Consider the following 21814-nt stretch of genomic DNA (forward strand, 5'->3'; position numbering starts at 1 on the left):
GCTCTGGATGTGAAGGACAAAAGAAGCAGTGAGTGGTCAGCTAGTGCTATTTTGAATTTCGGTGCCAGCGGATCAAGAACAATCGGACATTCCACCTACTTGGAAAACTCTTGAGCTGCCCTAGTATAAAAGAGGGGCTGGTGGGAGGAAATCTTTATTTTGCTTTTGCTGGATTCAAGTAGTAGGGTTACCGACCCAGCTTCTGTGGCAAGGAGGACAATGGCATTTCCAAGGAGAGAAGGGGGTTATGCCTAAGGAGGCCTCCCTTTTAGGGAACTCATTTGTGCCTGAGGGAAAGGGGAAAGGCTAGTTAAAGCCTCGTTTAGTTTAGTGCATCTTGCCCTTGGTATACCACCTTTCTGAGGTTTTTGCAACTATATTCAAAGTGGTTTACATATATTCAGGTACTTATTTTGTACCAGGGGCAATGGAGGGTTAAGTGACTTGCTCAGAATCACAAGGAGCTGCAGTGGGAATCAAACCCAGTTCCCCAGGATGAGAGTCCACTGCACTAACCACTAGGCTACTCCTCCACTAGCAACATTCCATGTGGAAGCCTGCCCTTGCAGATCAGTAATGCGGCCGCGTAGGCTTCTGTTTCTGTGAGTCTGACGTCCTGCACGTATGTGCAGGACGTCAGACTCACAGAAACAGAAGCCTGCGCAGCTGATCTGCAAGGGCAGGCTTCTACATGGAATGTTGCTAGTGGAATAGCAACATTCCATTTAGAATCTCAAATAGTAGCAACATTCCATGTAGAATCTCAAATAGGGAAATGGAACTGGGACTTGATATACCACCTTTCTGAGGTTTTTGCAACTACATTCAAAGCGGTTTACATATATTCAGGTACTTATTTTGTACCAGGGGCAATGGAGGGTTAAGTGACTTGCTCAGAATCACAAGGAGCTGCAGTGGGAATTGAACTCAGCTCCCCAAGAACAAAGTCCACTGCACTAACCACTAGGCTAAGGGCTATTGTCTCTTTAAACACCATAGCCCCAGGCCACAATACACATGATTTTCTGTCCCTGGTAACTTATTCCCAGTGTGAATGCAGGAAGTTAATGTAACCTAGTAAATAATGCCCTTGCTTTTTTATTTTTTTAAATTAAGGTATATGTGATGGACTTTGTCTTTGGAAATAAATGGTCTATGACCCTTCATAAACTGTTTACTTCTAACAGTGAAAACAGGGAATATTGACAGTCTGACAGAGATAACACTTTGGCACCATTTTCTCCTGCTACCCCTTCCATTCCAAACCTATTTCTTCATACTTTACACACAAGCATCAAAGCGGTGATAAGCTGGTCCACAGTCCACTTCTGTCCTAAATACTTTTGCAATTCAATTGTTGCGATTCTCTTTATTTAGGTATAACCGTTAGGCTGTCCCATTAAAATTCAGCTGATCCAGAATCCAGCTGCTAGACTTATTTTTTGTAAGTCTTGTAGTGAACATTTGGGGAATTGCATTGGTTGTCGGCACAGACTAGGATTCGTTTTAAGGTATTATGCCTAGTTTTTAAAATTCTGGAAGTAATTGTCTGGAGGATTTGTCCCATTTACTCAATACTTTAAGCTCTACTGTGACCACCACGATCAATCAGCTCAGATATTCTCACATCAATTGCTGAAAATTGGGAATGGAAAGGTGCCGGTTGATCTGACCTCAGGACGAATTTCATTGCCTCATAACTTCTGCAATTTAGTGACCTCAAAAGAACAATTGGTTGAAAAAGTATTTCCCAATATTCAAACCAATTATAAGAATCAAGATTCGCTGAGTGAACGAGCTATTCTTGCGGCCAAGAACAAAGACGTCTATGAACTGAACAATATTATTCAGTCTAACATTCAAAGCGAGCCACTCACATACAAGTCCGTCGACACTGTTCTGGAAGCAGATGAAGCGGTTAATTATCCAACAGAATTTTTCAATTCACTCGATCTGCCAGGGATGCCACCGCACGTACTACAATTGAAAATCGGCATGCCAATTATCATGTTGCGAAATATCAACCAGCCAAAGCTTTGCAACTGCACGCAGCTTGCAGTAAAAAAATTAATGAGCAATGTCGTAAAAGCAACAATCTTCACAGGACCTTTCAAAGGTCAAGATGTCCTCATTCCTCGCATTCCTATGATTCCAACAGATATGCCATTTCAATTTAACAGATTGCAATTCCCAATTTGATTGGCGTTTGCAATCACCATCATGCAATCACCACCAAAGCTCAGTGCCAATCTTTAGAATTCACCCGTTTACATCTACACATGGATTGCTTCTCACATGGACAATTATATGTTGCATGTTCTACAGTCGGCAAACCAGACAATCTCTATCTCTGCACACACAATGGAACAACAAAAAATATTGTATACCCACAAGCATTGTGAAATTAAACATATTAGAAACGTGTGCTTCCTCTTTTCTTTTCTTTCTTTTCCATTTAACCAGACTGAGCCACAGCAACGCGTGGCCGGGTAAAGCTAGTAATAAATAAATAAAATTGGGGTTTGTGTAGCTGCATCTCCTGTGGGTTCAGCATCTCTCCCCATCTCTTCCCTCCATCCCCTGCAGTCCAGGATATCTCTCTCTTATTCACTCTTTCCCTACTCCCGTCTGGCATCTTCCCCACCCCCCATAGTCTAGCATCTCCCCTCTCTCTGCTCAGTTCCCTTTCCCTAAAGATCCAGCACCTCTCCTGTCCTCCTCCCCCTGCAAGTCCAGCATCTCTCCCTCTCCCTTCCTTCACATCATCTCCATAGGTCCAGGGCCTCTCCCACTCTCCCTATAGGTGCAGTACCTCTCCCTCTTCCTCCCTTAGTCCCCTGCAAGTCCAGCACCTCTCCTTTCAGCAACTCCTCTTTCCCGCTTCTTCTCTCAGCTCCCTCCCTGGTCTTTCAAATTCAATGTCTTTGCCTGGGCCAATTTGGAGCCATTCCTCTGCAGTGTCCTGCCCACACATAAACAGGAAGTTATGTCAGAGGGTCTGGATGTAGCAGAAGAAAGGTTCCAGGTTGGCCCAGTGAACATGTTATCGCTGCCGGCAAAGAAACCAGAATTGGGCTGAGAGAGTTGCTGGAGGGGAAGAAAGAGAAGCAAAAAAGATGATGCAAAACTATACAAAAACAAAAACCCTTCCTTTGTGTGCCTGCCCTCTGATACACCTCCAGGTTGCTTATCACACATTTACATCAGTTGAGAACCGCTGCTCTGTGGTATAAGGGGGCAATTTTATAACAGGGTGCCTCCAGTTACAGTACAGTCTTTAACATGCAAAGGAAGCAGGCCTCTTTAAACTGAAAAAAGAGATCTGGAATGAGGAGTCCTAGGATTTATTTATTTATTTATTTTATTTATGTGTTACATTTGTATCCCACATTTTCCCACCTATTTGCAGGCTCAATGTGGCTTACATAGTACCGGAGTGGCGTTTGCAGACTCCGGTGTGAACAAATACAAGTGATGTTATGGTAAGATAGTGTTCGTGTGGCATAGCCACATTAAGGAATCGTTCATTGGAGGGTTGTGTTATGTCCATTATGTATTTTAATTTTGTTGTGTTGCAGGGATCCATTGTCTAAGTTGGATCAGTAGGGTATGCCTTTTTAAACAGATGAGTTTTTAGTGATTTCCTGAAGTTTAGGTGGTCTTACGTCGTTTTCATGGTCTTTGGTAGGGGGTTCCACAGTTGAGTTCATATGTAGGAAAAGCTGGATGCGTAAGTTCATTTGTATTTAAGTCCTTTGCAGCTTGAATAGTGTAGGTTTAGGTATGTTCGTGATGATTCAGATGTGTTTCCAGTTGGTAAGTCAATCAAGTTTATCATGTATCCCGGGGCTTCACCGAGGATAATTTTATGGACCAGGATGAAGGGGAGAAGAGATAAACTCAGGAGTAATCCCAGGAAATATTTCTTTATCAAAAGGGTGGTGAAGATAAGGCCTGTATACAACTTCGAGAAAACATAGGACAAGCACAGAGGATCTCTAAGGGAAGAAAAAAAGATTGTAGACCTTCCTGTCCCTTGGTAGCTGGTATGGCCATATGGTCTTTTTCTGATGTCATTTAGGGAAGTGGGTGGGAGAGAGAGATAAAATATGGGAAATATCCCTAGTTAGTTATGAATGAAGGCTCATGGAGAGAGATCCCAGTCCTGCTTCCAGTTGAGTAGAAAGGAAGCCCATAGGAGCGAAAGGAAACCACTAGGTCAAAAAATAAAATGCAGTTCTCTGCAAATAAGTTCAGCACCAATCAAAGAAAAGGATGGGAACTTGAAAAATTTCTCCTTATTTTTTTTTTGGTTGAAATGCTTTCCTCATCTGTGAACACTAAAGAAGATACATACATGTTTGGCACAATGGCCTGGCATTAGTGTAGTATATTATCATAAAGGCACCCTGGGTTCTTCAGCTTGACAGGGGCTTGATTCACTGGAAAAATGGTGTTAGTAGACCCAAAAAGGGAGACTGAGGCCTGTTCGTTAAATCAACACCTGATGGTCAGTCTATTGCAGAGTCAACACATTACTGTCTCCTATCTTGATGACCACATGAGGTTTCAGAATTACAAAGAAAAAGCACAGCAGAGAAATGTACAAGTACAAAAAAAACCCTAAAGTGAGGCTGTGCATGATAGCTCTGAAAAGAAGGTCCCTTCCCTCATAATTCCAGTCTGCTGGGTTACCCAGCAATAAAGACCCAAGGAAGAATGCTCATGTAGAGAATCTATAGAGGTCAATACAAATTGAATAAATAGTCTAGAAAGTGAGATGCAAATATACAAAAACATATAACCTTCATACTAGCAGTGCACTAACCTAATTCTCCTTTTCTCATACAAGCAGAGTGCACTAGCCTAATTCTCCTTTTTCCTTTCTGTTTATTTTCTCTGTTTGCAAACCAAACTGATAAAGTTCATTGACTGTTTGTGAGACAAACTTGTTTGCTTCACCATGAAGGGTAGAACATTCTCCGGTATTGTGTGCGCATTTTGTTGGTTTGTTAAGCAGCAGGTAGATCACAATGATGCTCTGGGCTGCAGTACTGATCCTGGTTGCTGGTTCTGCTGTGGCAGCACCATTTTCCGAGACTCGTCCGGTGCCCAAGGAGGTGGCTCGTGCTGCCGTGGAAGTTTACAATCAGCAGAATGAACAGGCAGCTGCATTCAAGTTGCTGAAGCTTGTGCTTGTGAAGAAAAAGGTAATGATTCTCACTTACGTTTCAGTACTTCTGTGGCGATTTGCTGGGGTTCTTTTACAAAGGCATGCTAGCATTTTTAGCACATGCTAAACTTTAGAGACGCCCACATATTTTTATGGGCGCCTGTAGCATTTAGCGCGCACTAATACCTTTGTAAAAGACACCGTCAGTCAAGCAAGCTCCTATAAGTGTCCCCAAATTTTGATCTTGATCATTATTTTAATCGATGGGGCAAGTGAATGCATATTTAGTTGCAAAATAAAATCACTTGTGGAGGAGCAGCCTAATAGTTAGTGCAGTGGGCTGAGAACTTGGAGAACTGGGTTCAATTCTGAAGGCGACGAAACAGTGTGATAAAGCGGTGGCCGTAGCTAGAAGGTTGCTAGGCTGTATAGAGAGAGGTGTGACCAGCAGAAGAAAGGAGGTGTTGATGCCCCTTTATAAGTGGTTGGTGAGGCCCCACCTGGAGTATTGTGTTCAGTTTTGGAGGCCGTATCTTGTTAAGGATGTAAAAAGAATTGAAGCGGTGCGAAGAAAAGCTACAAAAATGGTATGGGATTTGCGTTACAAGATGTATGAGGAGAGACTTCTTGACCTGAACATGTATACCCTGGAAGAAAGGAGAAACAGGGGTGATATGATACAGACGTTCAAATATTAGAAAGGTATTAATCCGCAAACAAACCTTTTCCGTAGATGGGAAGGCGGTAGAACTAGAGGACATGAAATGAGATTGAAGGGGGGCAGACTCAAGACAAATGTCAGGAAGTATTTTATCACGGAGACAGTGGTGGATACTTGGAATGCCCTCCCGCAGGAGGTGGTGGAGATGAAAACGGTAACAGAATTCAAAAATGCGTGGGATAAGCATAAAAGAATCCTGTTCAGAAGGAATGGATCCTCAGAAGCTTAACGGAGATTGGGTGGCAGAGCCGGTGGTGGGAGGCGGGGCTAGTGGTTGGGAGGCGGGGCTAGTGCTGGGCAGACTTCTACGGTCTGTGCCGTGAAAATGGCAGGTACAAATCAAGGTCAGGAATACACATAAAGTAGCACATATGAGTTTATTTTGTTGGGCAGACTGGATGGACCTTACAGGTCTTTCTCTGCCGCCATCTACTATGTTACTATGTAATTCCTGCTGCAGCTCCTCGTGATCCTAGGCAAGTCACTTAACCCTCCATTACCCCAGGTACAAAACTTAGATTGTCAGCCCACTAGGTACAGAGAAAGCACCTGCAATAATATATGTAAACCATTTGGGTTGTACCCACAGAAAGGTGGTAAATGCAATCCATGACCCTTTACCCTTTTATGCTTTTCATTACTCCACAAAAGAAACTGAATGCAAGTCTTGTGATCTGGAGCACATGACACAAATTAAGATGATGGATTCCAACTGGATTCTGCAGATGTGCTACAGATTTAGCCACACAATCCTAGACTTATTTTGAATGCAAGTGCCCATACCCCATGCACAGCCCACACGCACAAAGATAATACTGGCTTCTTTGGAGACCTGCAATCAAAGCTTTCTTTGCTCCTGCCCTGATACTCTTTCTGTATGATTAAGCACATTTCCCTCAGCTATTTAAATTGAATGCACCCATCTTCCTAGGTTCTGTCTTTCTGGCACTATCCAGCTTATTTTCAAAGGAGATCGCCAGCCATCTTCCAACACAAATCGGGAGATGGCCGGCGATCTCCTGAACTCGGCCAAATCGGTATAATGGAAAGCCGATTTTGGGCGTCCCCAACTGCTTTCTGTCATCGGGACGGCCAAAGTTCCCAGGGGTATGTCGGAAGGGTAGTGAAGGCGGGACAGGGGTGTGCCGGGGAGTGCTTAAGAGACGGCCGATAATGGAAAAAAGAAGGGCCCTCGGCCAATAATGGAAAAAAGAAGGGCGTCCCTGGCGAGAATTTGGTCCACTTTATTTGGTCCCTTTTGTTTCAGGTCCAAGTCCCAAAAAAGTGCCCAAACTGACCAGATGACCACTGGAGGGAATCGGGGATCACCTCCACTGACTCCCATAGTGATCACAAACCCCCTCCCACCCTCAAAAAAATAACTTTAAAAACTTTTTTTGCCAGCCTCTATGCCAGCCTCAAATGTCATACTAGGTCCATTGCAGCAGTATAGAGGTCCCTGGAGCAGTTTTAGTGGGTGCAGTAAACTTCAGGCAGGCAGACCCAGGCCCATCCCCCACTACCTGTTACACTTGTGGTGGTAAATGTTGAGCTCTCCAAACCGCCCCCAAAACCCACTGTACCCACATGTAGGTGCCCCCCTTCATCCCTAAGGGCTATGGTAGTGGTGTACAGTTGTGGGGAGTGGGTTTGGGGGGGGTTGGGGGGCTCAGCACACAAGGTAAGGGAGCTATGCACCTGGGATCAATTTGGGAAGTCCACTGCAGTGCCCGGTTGGTGTCCTGGCATGTGAGGGGGGCCAGTGCACTACAAATGCTGGCCCTTCCCACGACCATGTGGCTTGGATTTGGCCAGGGCTGAGTTGGCTGGCTTCGGTTTCCATTATGGGCGAAAACCGAAGCCGGCCATCTCAAACCCGGCAATCTCAACATTTATGTCGAGATTTGGCTGGCCCCAACCGTATTATCGAAAAAAAAGATGACCGGCCATCTTTTGACGGTTGGCTCCACCCATTTACGGAGCCGGCCACGGAAATGGCCAGCCACGGAGATGGCTGGCCCCATTCAATTATGCCCCTCTATATCTCCCAGAATTCCCAGTGTCAGGGCAGCTCCTCTAGTGGTTGGATGAATGCTTTCAGGAAAGTAACACACAATCTTGCACTCTCATTTTTGTATCACAGACCAACAATACCCTACTCTTTAAATGCTATTCATAAAATCCATCTGAAATAGAGCACAAGATCCACTGTTTTTCTTTTTTTTTAAACATTTTATTTGATTTGGCAGGTCATGCATATAACAGGCAATAACTAGTATAAATACATGATCCAACAAGAGAAACAAGTGGTAAAAAAAACAATCAAGAACAAATTACAAACTGGCACTTTGTAAACATGAAGTAAAATGGGTTTACAGGGTTCTACAATCACAATAAGCTCAATACTTGTTCCATACCTTGGAATAAACATCACATCTGTCTTTGAAAGTGTAAGATAACTTTTCTAGCAGGGTAAAATAACTATCAGTGTAAGATAAGTTTTCTATCTTTTTTGGTGATTGAAGTAATTTGGTTGTCCAGTGATGCATTTGTATGCTGGTGATACAATCCTCATTCTAAGAGGGCAGTAGTGCAAAGGTCTCATCATTTCCATGTGACTGTCCTGAGTTCCCCCATCCTTCTCCTTTGCCAACTTGGCAGGTGTAGCTTTCAAATGCCAGCATATCTGCGAAATGCACAGGTAGTTTCTACTTGTGGACTTTGCACCAAATTTCAAGGTGGAAGTTCACACATGCTTTCACTTTGAACATGACCTGAAGAAAAATACTTGCACACATCTGCTTTTTTTGGTGCAGGTACTTTTCTTTTCATCTAAAAATATGTGCATACTTTTTAAAGGTAATAAATAGAAACAAAACAAAAAAGAAAAAAAAAAGATGATACCTTTTTATTGGACTAAATATATTTTTTTGCAACTGCATCTTTGTGGGTCCAGCATCTCTTCCCTCCATCCCCCAAAGTGCAGCATCTCACTCCCCCCCCCCCCATGGTTTGGCATCTTCCCTCTCTTCCCCTCACCTGCTTCTCTCACCTGTAGTCTGCATCTCTCCAGTTCAGAAAATTCAAATGTACGTGCCTAGTTCCAAACTCTGTCCCTAAAAATAAGTCCTCCCTGTGTCTAGCGGTACACTGGGGGTTAATTCTAGAATGTAGTCACTAACATTCAAGCGCTGATTACGAGTTTAATCATTTAGAATACCAGCATATACATGTGCATGTGTGCCAAAAATCGGCCTAAGCACTATTGTATAAACACGTGCATCATACATAATGCGTATTTTACAGGTAGATGTACAAATAGGGAGAGTCTGGGTGGAGTGTGGGTGAGACTTGCACACAAGTAACTTTTACTCCGGCATCCCTCTATATCTCTCTTGCTTACTTACACCCTATTCTCCTGGTAGGACCCTCTGCTCCTCCCAGGCCAATAACCTCACAGTCCCTTCCCTCAGTACCATCTGTCATAACTTTTTCCACTCCCGTATTTTTTAGCATAGCAGCTCCTACTTTGTGGAATGCTCTCCCCTCTGTTTTATGGCTTGAGGAGTCCTTTGCAAGGTTTAAATGTGGCATAAAAACTTTTTTTTCATTTCAGGGTGCATATCCTTCATAAAGCAAAACAGATGGGTTGCATCCACCATAAACGGTGTATATGCTAATCAACCAACTGTGGATAGAAAGTAACCAAAAAAATATGCAAAAAGGAAGAAAATGTCTCAGAGAACGTCTGTGAACATAAAAGAATTTTTCTTTCACTGTGTCCCAACAGACAAAAACTTTTAGGCCCCTGTATACAAAGCCATGTGGTAATGCTGACACAGCCCAATTACTGTACCTTACTGGCTACCCCCTCCCACCTTGCAGCTCCCCACCTCTAAGGAACCCATGCGATCACAACATAACTCGCCCCTCAATGATGTCAAAACCCCCTTTCCTCTTCATAACCATCCCCAATCAGACCCCTCCCCATTCCCGATCTCTAGAAACCTCCTCCAAGTCACTTTCATGCAACCAATTTTCTCCTCCTTAACTAAAAACCCACCCTCAGACCCTCTACCCACCCGTAGGACCTACCTGGAGGTGATTGTTGGCATGTAGAGGGATTGGGTTGGAGCAGTTCCCCTTCTGCTCTCACCATCTTTGGCTTCAAGATGGCATCAATGACCTCTAGCAGTAGTCTCGTGGTACTGCAACTAGGAGTCAGCCTTCCATATAAGAGTGTTTTGAAGACTGCTTAGTGCAGTCAGTAGGTATCATTCTACACACTACTGTTAAAAAAGCTATACAAGTTAGTCACTAGGTTTCACAGTAGAATTTACAATAAAGAAAATAAAATATATAGCTGAATATGAAGAGTCAGCCCGGCAGGGATGTGGCAGCAAGGAGAAGGGAATGATTGTGAATACATGTGGAGAATACCTCATGGAATAATTCCCAGTGCTTTTGCATGTGTGTATTGTAGTGTCTGTGCATATATGTGTCTGTATTTTGTTTGGGTATATGTGTATGTCTTTCATGAATATACGTGTCAGTAGAACTGTATGCGTGTTGATTTTGGTGCTCTGTATGACTGGCAGAGGAGATAAAAGGGGAGGGCAGTTTGAAAGATACAATTCCCTAACCGCTATGTTATTCATTTTAAGTATTTATATACCGTTTAGGCTTAAACAGTTTCATTTTACAGGTACTAGGACTGTCCCTAGTGGGTTTACAATCTAAGTAGTACATTGTACTACTGTTGTACCTAGGGCAACGGAGAGTTAAGTGACTTGCCCAGAGTCACACGGAGCTGCTTAGTGAATTGAACCCAGTTCCCCAGGATCTCAACCCACTGCTGACCATCAGGCAGTAGCGGGAATCAAATCCAGTTCCAAGGTCCGCAACCCGCTACACTAGATGCTGACGCCGCTCCCTTAGAAATGCATTAGGTCATATTTTGAAGACTTTATTTCTCTGGAACCTCCAATCTAATCTGGCCCATTTTCAAAATGGATTTTTTCTTCATACCAAATTTGGTCTCACTGTTAAATTTTAAGAGTTCTGTTGGGTTGCAAAGAATAATAAAATGAAAGAAAATGTGATGATATATCAAGCCATTAGATGCCTCTGTCAACAGATTCTAAAGATGGAGTGTCCCACAGCAATAGATTTTAATTATTTATTTATTTCATTTGTATCCCACATTTCCCCCACCTAATTGCAGGCTCAATGTGGCTTACAATTTTCCGTCATGACTTATGTCATTTCAGAGTACAAATACAATTAGTATTGTTCTCACTGATGGGGTGACGTCCACGGCAGCCCCTCCAATCGGAACCTTCACTAGCAAAAACCTTTGCTAGCCCTCGCGCGCCGATGCGCACCGCGCATGCGCGGCCGTCTTCCCGCCCGAAACCGGCTCGTGCCGGCCAGTCTTCTTTTCTCCGCGCTCGGTACGGTTGTGTTTGCCGTTCGTGCCCCGAAAAGTCGACCTCGTGCATCGTTTTCGACTCGTTTCCGTGAGAAACTTTGTAAATTGTTTCGGAAAGACCTCTTTTGGTTTTTCCCTTCCTGTACTTCGAGTTTTTTTCGCCCCGGTAAGTTTTCTTTCGTCGTCGGGGTAGGCCTTTATTAGGCCCCGGTTGAAATTTCCTTCCCGCTATTTTTCTGGTGCCAAATTTCGCCATTTCGACTTTTGATCTCGCCGGCGTGATTTTTCCGCCCATGACATCGAAGCCTTCCAGCGGCTTCAAGAAGTGCACCCAGTGCGCCCGGGTAATCTCGCTCACTGACAGGCACGCGTCGTGTCTTCAGTGTCTGGGGGCTGGGCACCGCCCTCAGGCCTGTAGTCTGTGTTCCCTTTTACAAAAGCGGACTCAGGTAGCGAGGTTAGCCCAGTGGAACATTTTGTTCTCGGGCTCTTCGTCGGCATCGGCACCGGGGGTATCGAGTGCATCGACGTCTTCAGCGTCCAGACCTTCATCCTCGGCTGCCAGTGCATCGAGGCATCGGCCCTCTGCATCGGCGCTGAGACATCGGACGACTGTATCGACATCGGTGGTACCGGGACCTCGTCTGCTGATGTCGTCGGACGGTGGTGCTTCGTCTGGAGTGCAGGTGAGGGCTGTCCATTCCCCTGCTGGTGGCGGTGAGCCTTCGGGTGGGTCTCCCCCTATCCTGAGGGCTCCTGCGGTACAGCCCCCCCGAGACCGACCCTCTTCGGTCTCGGCCCTGAGGAAGAGACGGCTGGATTCTACGTCCTCCTCGTCGGTGCCGGGAAGCTCCGGTGACATGCTTCGTAAGAAGTCGAAGAAGCATCGACACCGGTCCCCTTCCCGCGTCGGCACCGAGAGCTCTGGGTCGCCGAGGGAGTCGGCACCCAGCAAGCATCGGCATCGAGAGGACCGCTCACCCTCTGTTTAAGAGGTGTCGATGCGCTCCACTCTGGACAGCCCGGAACAGCCTCCACGCCCGGAACAGGTTCTGACGTCGACGCCTGCATCGACTTCCCTGCCTTTTTCTGCAGCCGCTCTGAACGAGAGCCTCCGGGCCGTTCTCCCAGAGATTCTGGGAGAGCTGCTGCGCCCTACCCCTCCGGTACCGTCGGTGCTTGCGCCACCGGTACCGTCGAGCGTGGCGCCAGCTGGTCCATCGCCCGGGGTGAGGTCGTCGGTGCCGCTTGCAGTACCGACTGCCGTCGCCTCCCAGGAAGGCTCCCCGACTACGTCGGCGGAGGGAGCTTCGCCGATGCGGGCCAGGGAGTCTACCTCTCGATGCCCCCATCGTGGACGTGGTTCCACAGAGTCGAGCCGGGTGCGGTTGCAGACACAGGTTCGTGAACTTGTGTCTGACACCGAGGGTGAGGCCTCGTGGGAGGAAGAGGAAGACATCAGATATTTCTCTGACGAGGAGTCTGAGGGTTTTCCCTCTGATCCCACTCCCTCTCCTGAAAGACAGCTTTCTCCTCCTGAGAGTCTGTCTTTCGCTTCCTTTGTCCGGGAGATGTCTACGGCCCGGTGGTTGTGGAGGACAAGCCCAGGGCTGAAATGTTTGAGCTCCTGGACTATCCTTCTCCGCCTAAGGAAGCGTCCACAGTACCCATGCACCATGTCCTGAAAAAGACATTGCTGGCGAACTGGACCAAGCCTCTAACTAATCCCCACATTCCCAAGAAGATCGAGTCCCAGTACCGGATCCATGGGGACCCAGAGCTGATGCGCACCCAGTTGCCTCATGACTCTGGAGTTGTGGATTTGGCCCTGAAGAAGGCTAAGAGTTCTAGGGAGCATGCTTCGGCGCCCCCGGGCAAAGACTCTAGAACCTTAGACTCCTTTGGGAGGAAGGCCTACCATTCTTCTATGCTCGTGGCCAAAATTCAGTCCTACCAGCTCTACACGAGCATACATATGCGGAACAATGTGCGGCAGTTGGCGGGCTTGGTGGATGCACTCCCCCCTGAGCAAGCCAAGCCTTTTCAGGAGGTGGTCAGGCAGCTGAAGGCGTGCAGAAAATTCCTGGCCAGAGGGGTGTATGACACCTTTGATGTTGCGTCCAGGGCCGCTGCTCAAGGTGTGGTGATGCGCAGGCTCTCATGGCTGCGTGCCTCCGACCTGGAGAACAGACTCCAGCAGCGGATTGCGGACTCGCCTTGCCGTGCGGATAACATTTTTGGAGAGAAAGTCGAACAGGTGGTAGAGCAGCTCCACCAGCGGGATACCGCATTCGACAAGTTCTCCCGCCGGCAGCCTTCAGCATCTACCTCTACAGGTAGAAGATTTTTTGGGGGAAGGAAGACTGTTCCCTACTCTTCTGGCAAGCGTAGGTACAATCCTCCTTCTCGACAGCCTGCGGCCCAGGCTAAGCCCCAGCGCACTCGCTCTCGTCAGCAGCGTGCGCCTCAGCAAGGCCCCTCGGCTCCCCAGCAAAAGCAAGGGACGGGTTTTTGACTGGCTCCAGCAGAGCATAGCCGACATCCAAGTGTCAGTGCCGGGCGACCTGCCAGTCGGAGGGAGGTTGAAAGCTTTTCACCAAAGGTGGCCTCTCGTAACCTCCGATCAGTGGGTTCTTCAAATAGTCTGGCAAGGATACACCCTCAATTTGGCCTCAAAACCTCCAAATTGTCCACCGGGAGCTCAGTCTTACAGCTTCCAGCACAAGCAGGTACTTGCAGAGGAACTCTCCGCCCTTCTCAACGCCAATGCGGTCGAGCCCGTGCCACCCGGGCAAGAAGGGCTGGGATTCTATTCCAGGTACTTCCTTGTGGAAAAGAAAACAGGGGGGATGCGTCCCATCCTAGACCTAAGGGCCCTGAACAAATATCTCGTAAAAGAAAAGTTCAGGATGCTTTCCCTGGGCACCCTCCTTCCCATGATTCAGGAAAACGATTGGCTATGCTCTCTGGACTTGAAGGATGCCTACATGCACATCCCGATACTGCCAGCTCACAGACAGTATCTGCGATTTCAGCTGGGCGCACGTCACTTCCAGTACTGTGTGCTACCCTTTGGGCTCGCCTCTGCGCCCAGGGTGTTCACAACGTGCTTGGCTGTAGTAGCAGCAGCACTTCGCAGACTGGGGGTACACGTGTTCCCATATCTCGACGATTGGCTGGTGAAGAACATATCCGAGGCAGGAGCCCTGCAGTCCATGCAGATGACTATTCGCCTCCTGGAGCTACTGGGGTTTGTGATAAATTACCCAAAGTCCCATCTTCTCCCAGTGCAGAATCTTGAATTCATAGGAGCTCTGCTGGATTCTCGGACAGCTCGCACCTATCTCCCAGAGGCGAGAGCCAACAACTTGTTGTCCCTCGTCTCGCGGGTGCGAGCGTCACAGCAGATCACAGCTCGGCAGATGTTGAGATTGCTGGGCCACATGGCCTCCACAGTTCATGTGACTCCCATGGCCCGCCTTCACATGAGATCTGCTCAATGGACCCTAGCTTCCCAGTGGTTTCAGGCTGCTGGGGATCTAGAAGACGTGATCCACCTGTCCACGAGTTTTCTCAAATCCCTGTATTGGTGGACGATTTGGTCCAATTTGACTCTGGGACGTCCTTTCCAAATTCCTCAGCCACAAAAAGTGCTGACCACGGATGCGTCTCTCCTGGGATGGGGAGCTCATGTCGATGGGCTTCACACCCAAGGAAGCTGGTCCCTCCAGGAACGCGATCTGCAGATCAATCTTCTGGAGTTGCGAGCGATCTGGAACGCTCTGAAGGCTTTCAGAGATCGGCTGTCCCACCAAATTATCCAAATTCAGACAGACAACCAGGTTGCCATGTATTACGTCAACAAGCAGGGGGGCACCGGATCTCGCCCCCTGTGTCAGGAAGCCGTCAGCATGTGGCTCTGGGCTCGCCGTCACGGCATGGTGCTCCAAGCCACATATCTGGCAGGCGTAAACAACAGTCTGGCCGACAGGTTGAGCAGGATTATGCAACCTCACGAGTGGTCGCTCAATTATCGTGTAGTGCGACAGATCTTCCAGGTGTGGGGCACCCCCTTGGTGGATCTCTTCGCATCTCGAGCCAACCACAAAGTCCCTCAGTTCTGTTCCAGGCTTCAGGCCCACGGCAGACTGGCATCGGATGCCTTCCTCCTGGACTGGGGGGAGGGTCTGTTGTATGCTTATCCTCCCATACCTCTGGTGGGGAAGACTTTGTTGAAACTCAAGCAAGACCGAGACACCATGATTCTGATTGCTCCTTTTTGGCCGCGTCAGATCTGGTTCCCTCTTCTTCTGGAGTTGTCCTCCGAAGAACCGTGGAGATTGGAGTGTTTTCCGACCCTCATCACACAGGACGAAGGGGCGCTTCTGCATCCCAGCCTCCGGTCCCTGGCTCTCACGGCCTGGATGTTGAGAGCGTAGACTTTGCCTCTTTGGGTCTGTCGGAGGGTGTCTCCCGCATCTTGCTTGCTTCCAGGAAAGATTCCACTAAGAAGAGTTACTTCTTTCTGTGGAGGAGGTTTGCCGTCTGGTGTGACAGCAAGGCCCTAGATCCTCGCTTTTGTCCTACACAGACCCTGCTTGAATACCTTCTGCACTTGTCTGAGTCCGGTCTCAAGACCAACTCTGTAAGGGTTCACCTTAGTGCAATCAGTGCATACCATTACCGTGTGGAAGGTAAGCCGATCTCAGGACAGCCTTTAGTTGTTCGCTTCATGAGAGGTTTGCTTTTGTCAAAGCCCCCTGTCAAGCCTCCTACAGTGTCATGGGATCTCAATGTCGTTCTCACCCAGCTGATGAAACCTCCTTTTGAGCCACTGAACTCCTGCCATCTGAAGTACTTGACCTGGAAGGTCATTTTCTTGGTGGCAGTTACTTCAGCTCGTAGAGTCAATGAGCTTCAGGCCTTGGTAGCCCAGGCCCCTTACACCAAATTTCATCATAACAGAGTAGTCCTCCGCACTCACCCTAAGTTCTTGCCAAAGGTTGTGTCGGAGTTCCATCTTAACCAGTCAATTGTCTTGCCAACATTTTTTCCCCGTCCTCATTCCTGCCCTGCTGAACGTCAGCTGCACACATTGGACTGCAAAAGAGCATTGGCCTTCTATTTGGAGCGGACACAGCCCAACAGACAGTCCGCCCAATTGTTTGTTTCTTTTGATCCCAATAGGAGGGGAGTGGCTGTATGAAAACGCACCATATCCAATTGGCTAGCAGATTGCATTTCCTTCACTTACGCCCAGGCTGGGCTGGCTCTTGAGGGTCATGTCACGGCTCATAATGTTAGAGCCATGGCAGCGTCGGTAGCCCACTTGAAGTCAGCTACCATTGAAGAGATTTGCAAAGCTGCGACGTGGTCATCTGTCCACACATTCACATCTCATTACTGCCTGCAGCAGGATACCCGATGCGACAGTCGGTTCGGGCAGTCAGTTCTTCAGAACCTGTTTGGGCTTTAGGATCCAACTCCACCCCCCGAGGGCCCTGTTTGTTCTGTTCCAGGCTGCACTCTCAGTTAGTTGGTAAATTTTTTAGGTCAATCTCAGTTATGTCCTCGCCGTTGCGAGGCCCAATTGACCATGGTTGTTGTTTTGAGTGAGCCTGGGGGCTAGGGATACCCCATCAGTGAGAACAAGCAGCCTGCTTGTCCTCGGAGAAAGCGAATGCTACATACCTGTAGAAGGTATTCTCCGAGGACAGCAGGCTGATTGTTCTCACAAACCCGCCCGCCTCCCCTTTGGAGTTGTGTCTTCCCTTCTCTTTGTCTTGCTACATATGAGACTGGCCGGCACGAGCTGGTTTCGGGCGGGAAGACGGCCGCGCATGCGCGGTGCGCATTGGCACACGAGGGTTAGCAAAGGTTTTTGCTAGTGAAGATTCCGATTGGAGGGGCTGCCGTGGACGTCACCCCATCAGTGAGAACAATCAGCCTGCTGTCCTCGGAGAATACCTTCTACAGGTATGTAGCATTCGCTATATATATATATATATATATATATATATATATATATATATATATATATAAAACATGGATGATATCATAAACAGGTGGAAAAGGGAAAACATACAATTGGTATCATAAATTGAACATGGATTGCACAATAAGTTAAACAATAAGATATAGGGAGAAAATAATCCGATTGTTAAGTAAATGATGGTGAATTACGGTTCCAATTTTGCTGTTTTTCTCCACTACCAGTTGGCAGTACAGATAACAACCAGTAGCAACCTGGTTCAATCACTAGGGGGTTCATTTTTGAAAAAGAAAAAGGTCCAAAAAGAGTCATAAAGCAACAGTTGGTCAAATTAATTCTCAAAATGCCCAAATCGGTATTTTCAAAACCTATTTTGCAGACATTTGTCTATGCAAGTCATCTGCAGTGCATCCAAATTACATACTACATAGAGCTCTGTGGACACCATCCAGCTTATAATTGAAAAAGAAAAACGTCTATATTGCGACCCAAATCGGGAGATAGACGTTTATCTCACAAAAACGAATAAAGCGGTATAATCGAAAGCCGAATTTGGACGTTTTCAACTGCACTCCGTCGCGGATGCGGACAAAGTGGATGGGGGCGTGTCGAAGGCGTGGTGAAGGCGGAACTGGGGCGTGGTTATCGGGCAATCAGAGGTGGGCGCCTTTCGCCGATAATGGAAGAAAAATATGCGTTTTTAGCGAGAATTTAGGGCACTTTTCCTGGACCCTGTTTTTCCACGAATAAGGCCCCAAAAAGTGCCCTAAATGACCAGATGACCACTGGAGGGAATCGGGGATGACCTCCCCTGACTCCCCCAGTGGTCACAAACCCCCTCCCACCACAAAATATGCCGTTTCACAACTTTTTATTTTCACCCTCAAATGTCATACCCACCTCCCTGGCAGCAGTATGCAGGTCACTGGAGCAGTTATTAGGGGGTGCAATGGACTTCAGGCAGGTGGACCCAGGCCCATCCCCCCCCCCCACATGTTACACTTGTGCTGGTAAATGGGAGCCCTCCAAACCGCCCCCCCCAAACCCACTGTACCCACATGTAGGTGCCCCCCTTCACCCCTTAGGGCTATAGTAATGGTGTAGACTTGTGGGCGGTGGGTTTTGAGGGGCATTTGGGGGGCTCAACACCCAAGGGAAGGGTGCTATGCACCTGGGAGCTCTTTTACCTTTTTTTTTGTTTTTGTAAAAGTGCCCCCTAGGGTGCCCGGTTGGTGTCCTGGCATGTGAGGGGGACCAGTGCACTACGACTCCTGGCCCCTCCCACGAACAAATGCCTTGGATTTATTCGTTTTTGACCTGGGCGCTTTCATTTTCCATTATCACTGAAAAAACAAAAACGCCCAACTCACAAATTGTCGAATAAAACATGGACGTCTATTTTTTTCGAAAATACGGTTCGGTCCGCCCCTTCACGGACCTGTTCTCGGAGATAAACGCCCATGGAGATAGACGTTTTTGTTCAAAAGATGTCTCCAATCGATGCTGGTCTTGTATTAATCATATAGGAACTTTAGACCACTTAATATATCATTGTCCACTACTGGATGAATATTGGTCCTGCATAGAGAAAACAATTTCTCACATTTTAAGCTTAAAGATTTCTTTAACTTACAAAATCATAATTGCAGGGGAATTTGGTATTAATACCGCAATGCCATCACATATGTTTAAATTACTACGTATATTGATCCAATTGGCTATAAAATTGATCTATCAAAATTGGAAAGACTTTACAAAGTTAACTCATGAAATGTGGTGGAATTCAGTATGTCTAATTGCTAAATATGAAAAAGTAGCAGCTGAGAAATGTGGCTCCCTTATAGCATTTAATAGAATTTGGTCTCCTGTGTTTAAATATTCATCCAGTTAATTAATAAATAATGTAAAGGTACTATTCATATATAGGCATTAATTTATAACATCTGATATGATTGCATACTCCATACGTATATAGTCAGTGTACATTGACCTATTTATTAAATTGTTATTGTCATTGGTACTAAATTTACTGTCTGTTATGGAAAAATTAATCAAAAAACTGATTGAACAAATTACAAGAGAGAGTGCTGGGGGCATTTCAGGGGCAGGATTAGAGCGTTCCTAACACTTGGACATTTTATAGCCATCATGGAACAAAACAAAAATGTCTAGGGATAAAACAACAACATTTTGATCTAGACCTGTTTTTTAAAATGAATAAGGCACACAGATGTGCCCTAAATGACCAGATGACTACAGAAAGGAATCAGGGTGGACCCCCCTTACTTCCCCCCTGATCTCTGACACCCTCCCCCTCCCAGATATGTGAATAAAAATAGAACTTATCAGCCTCTATGACAGCTTCAGATGTTGTGTATTGAGAGTGTGACTGAATTTAATTAATTAATTTAAGAAGCCTCTCGCGTCTTTTAGGGCTTCTAGAGGTGTGGCTGAGAGCTGTATGGAAAAGCTCCTGTTTTAAAAATAAAATAATTTAATATATCAACCAATATTATTAATAGTTTGATAATCTGGTGTGGCTTGATCAGCCAATAATAGGTCACACTGAGAATTTTTGTCAAATGTGTAAACTGGGGTTCATATTTAAACCTGTTATGCTGAAGTGGATTGTGTGAGAAATAATTGATTTAAAAAAATCTCTACAGACATCTAAATAAATTACTTTGAAAAGGAAAAGTAATTAAATTAATTTAAAAATACAGTGAAATTTAGAGCAGCTGTGGGCTGTTCTGTTTCAGAAGACTTTATAGTCACTGAGTTTGAATAATAGTCTCAGTAGTTCTGTAAGTGAAAGAGAATCATACTGAGACTTTTAAAATCCTTTTGAAAATTATTTGTGGGAGGGTTAGCATAGGATTAAATAATTATACTTTTTTTTTTTTTTTAACTGGGGAAAGCTAGATAGGGAAGTAATTTAGGAGTTTGGTACTTTTTTGGGGTCTTCCCAGGTATTTGTGACCTGGATTGGCCACTGTTGTAAACAGGATGCTGGGCTTGATGGACCTTTGGTCTTTCCCAGTATGGTAATACTTATGTACTTAAAATTCCATGATTGACTGAATGGTGTAGGTTTTTAAAAAAACGTTTTTAAAGTTTAGTGTAGTAGGTACCCCGGATCTGGTTCCTGGTTTCATCACGTCTAAGGTACCCAATGATAAAAGAAAGGTGAAGACCAGAAGAAATACAAGAAAGCTGGAAGAAATAGCTAAGTTATTTAATTCAACTATACAAGTACATAAAGGACTGACACACAAGAGACTAGCTAATATATATATATATACTATATAATAAAACGCACCTCCAACGTTCTACTACTACTACTATTAAACATTTCTATAGTGCTACTAGACTTACGCAGCGCTGTACAAATTAACATGAAAAGACAGTCCCTGCTCAACAGAGCTTACAATCTAAATTGGACAGACAAACAGACAGCTAGGGGTGGGTAAATTGCAGTGGTAGGGGTGATAAGTGAGGGTGTTGAGTAAGAGAGTCATGGTTAGGAGTCGAAAGCAGTAGCAAAGAGGTGGGCTTTAAGCCTAGACTTGAAGACAGCCAGAGACTGAGCCTGACGTACTGGCTCAGGGAATCTATTACAGGCATAGGGAGCAGCGAGATAGAAGGAACGGAGCCGGGAGTTAGCAGTGAGGGAGAAGGGGGACGACAGGAGACATTTACCCAGCGAACGGAGTTCACGGGGAGGAGTGTAGGGAGAGATGAGAGCGGAAAGGTACTGAGGAGCTGCGGAGTGGATGCACTTGTAGGTCAAAAGGAGAAGCTGACTGCATGGCTGAGGCATTCCTGCTCTCTGAATCCGTCTCCTGAATTGACATCACGTACTTCCGGGTTCGTAATAAGCAGAAGTGACCAACCACACGAGGTTTCTCGGCTTCAGAATGTTGGAGGTGCATTCTACTAAATAGGATTGGTCAGTTCCTTGAAGCATAGCCAGAGCTCAGCGTCCTGCACAGTAACGCTCAGACACCAGAGAGAGGGGGGGGGGGGCCTGACACCAGAGAGAGGGAGGGGGGGGCCTGACACCAGAGGAGGGAGGTATCTCTGTCACACACACACTGTCTCTCACACACACTCTCTCACAGTCAATGTCTTTCTCTCTCTCACTCTCACACACTGTCTCTCTCACACTGTATCACATTCACTCTCTATGTGTCATGTGGAGGGGCATAATTGAACGAAAATGTCTATCTACATGGGCGTTTATCTCCGAGAACGGGTCCGTGAAGGGGCGGACCGAACCGTATTTTCAAAAAAAATAGACGTCCATGTTTTATTCGACAATTTGTGAGCTGGGCGTTTTTGTTTTTCAGTGATAATGGAAAATGAAAGCGCCCAGCTCAAAAACGAATAAATCCAAGGCATTTGTTCGTGGGAGGGGCCAGGATTCGTAGTGTACTGGTCCCCCTCACATGCCAGGACACCAACCGGGCACCCTAGGGGGCACTTTTACAAAAACAA

At 46.4% G+C, this 21814-nt stretch overlaps 1 protein-coding gene across 1 annotated transcript in view; it reads left to right on the forward strand.

The window, feature by feature from the left end:
* Window positions 1-4981: 4981 nt before the first annotated feature.
* Window positions 4982-21814, forward strand: part of LOC115466040 (cathelicidin-1-like) — a 39354-nt gene continuing 22521 nt past the window's right edge. Inside the window, exon 1 of the mRNA XM_030197011.1 lies at window positions 4982-5210. Coding sequence (XP_030052871.1) covers window positions 5034-5210 — 177 coding nt within the window. The 5' untranslated portion in view covers window positions 4982-5033. The remainder of the gene's footprint in view (window positions 5211-21814) is intronic.

Source organism: Microcaecilia unicolor, chromosome 1, assembly GCF_901765095.1.
Source record: "Microcaecilia unicolor chromosome 1, aMicUni1.1, whole genome shotgun sequence".
Taxonomy (NCBI): domain Eukaryota; kingdom Metazoa; phylum Chordata; class Amphibia; order Gymnophiona; family Siphonopidae; genus Microcaecilia; species Microcaecilia unicolor.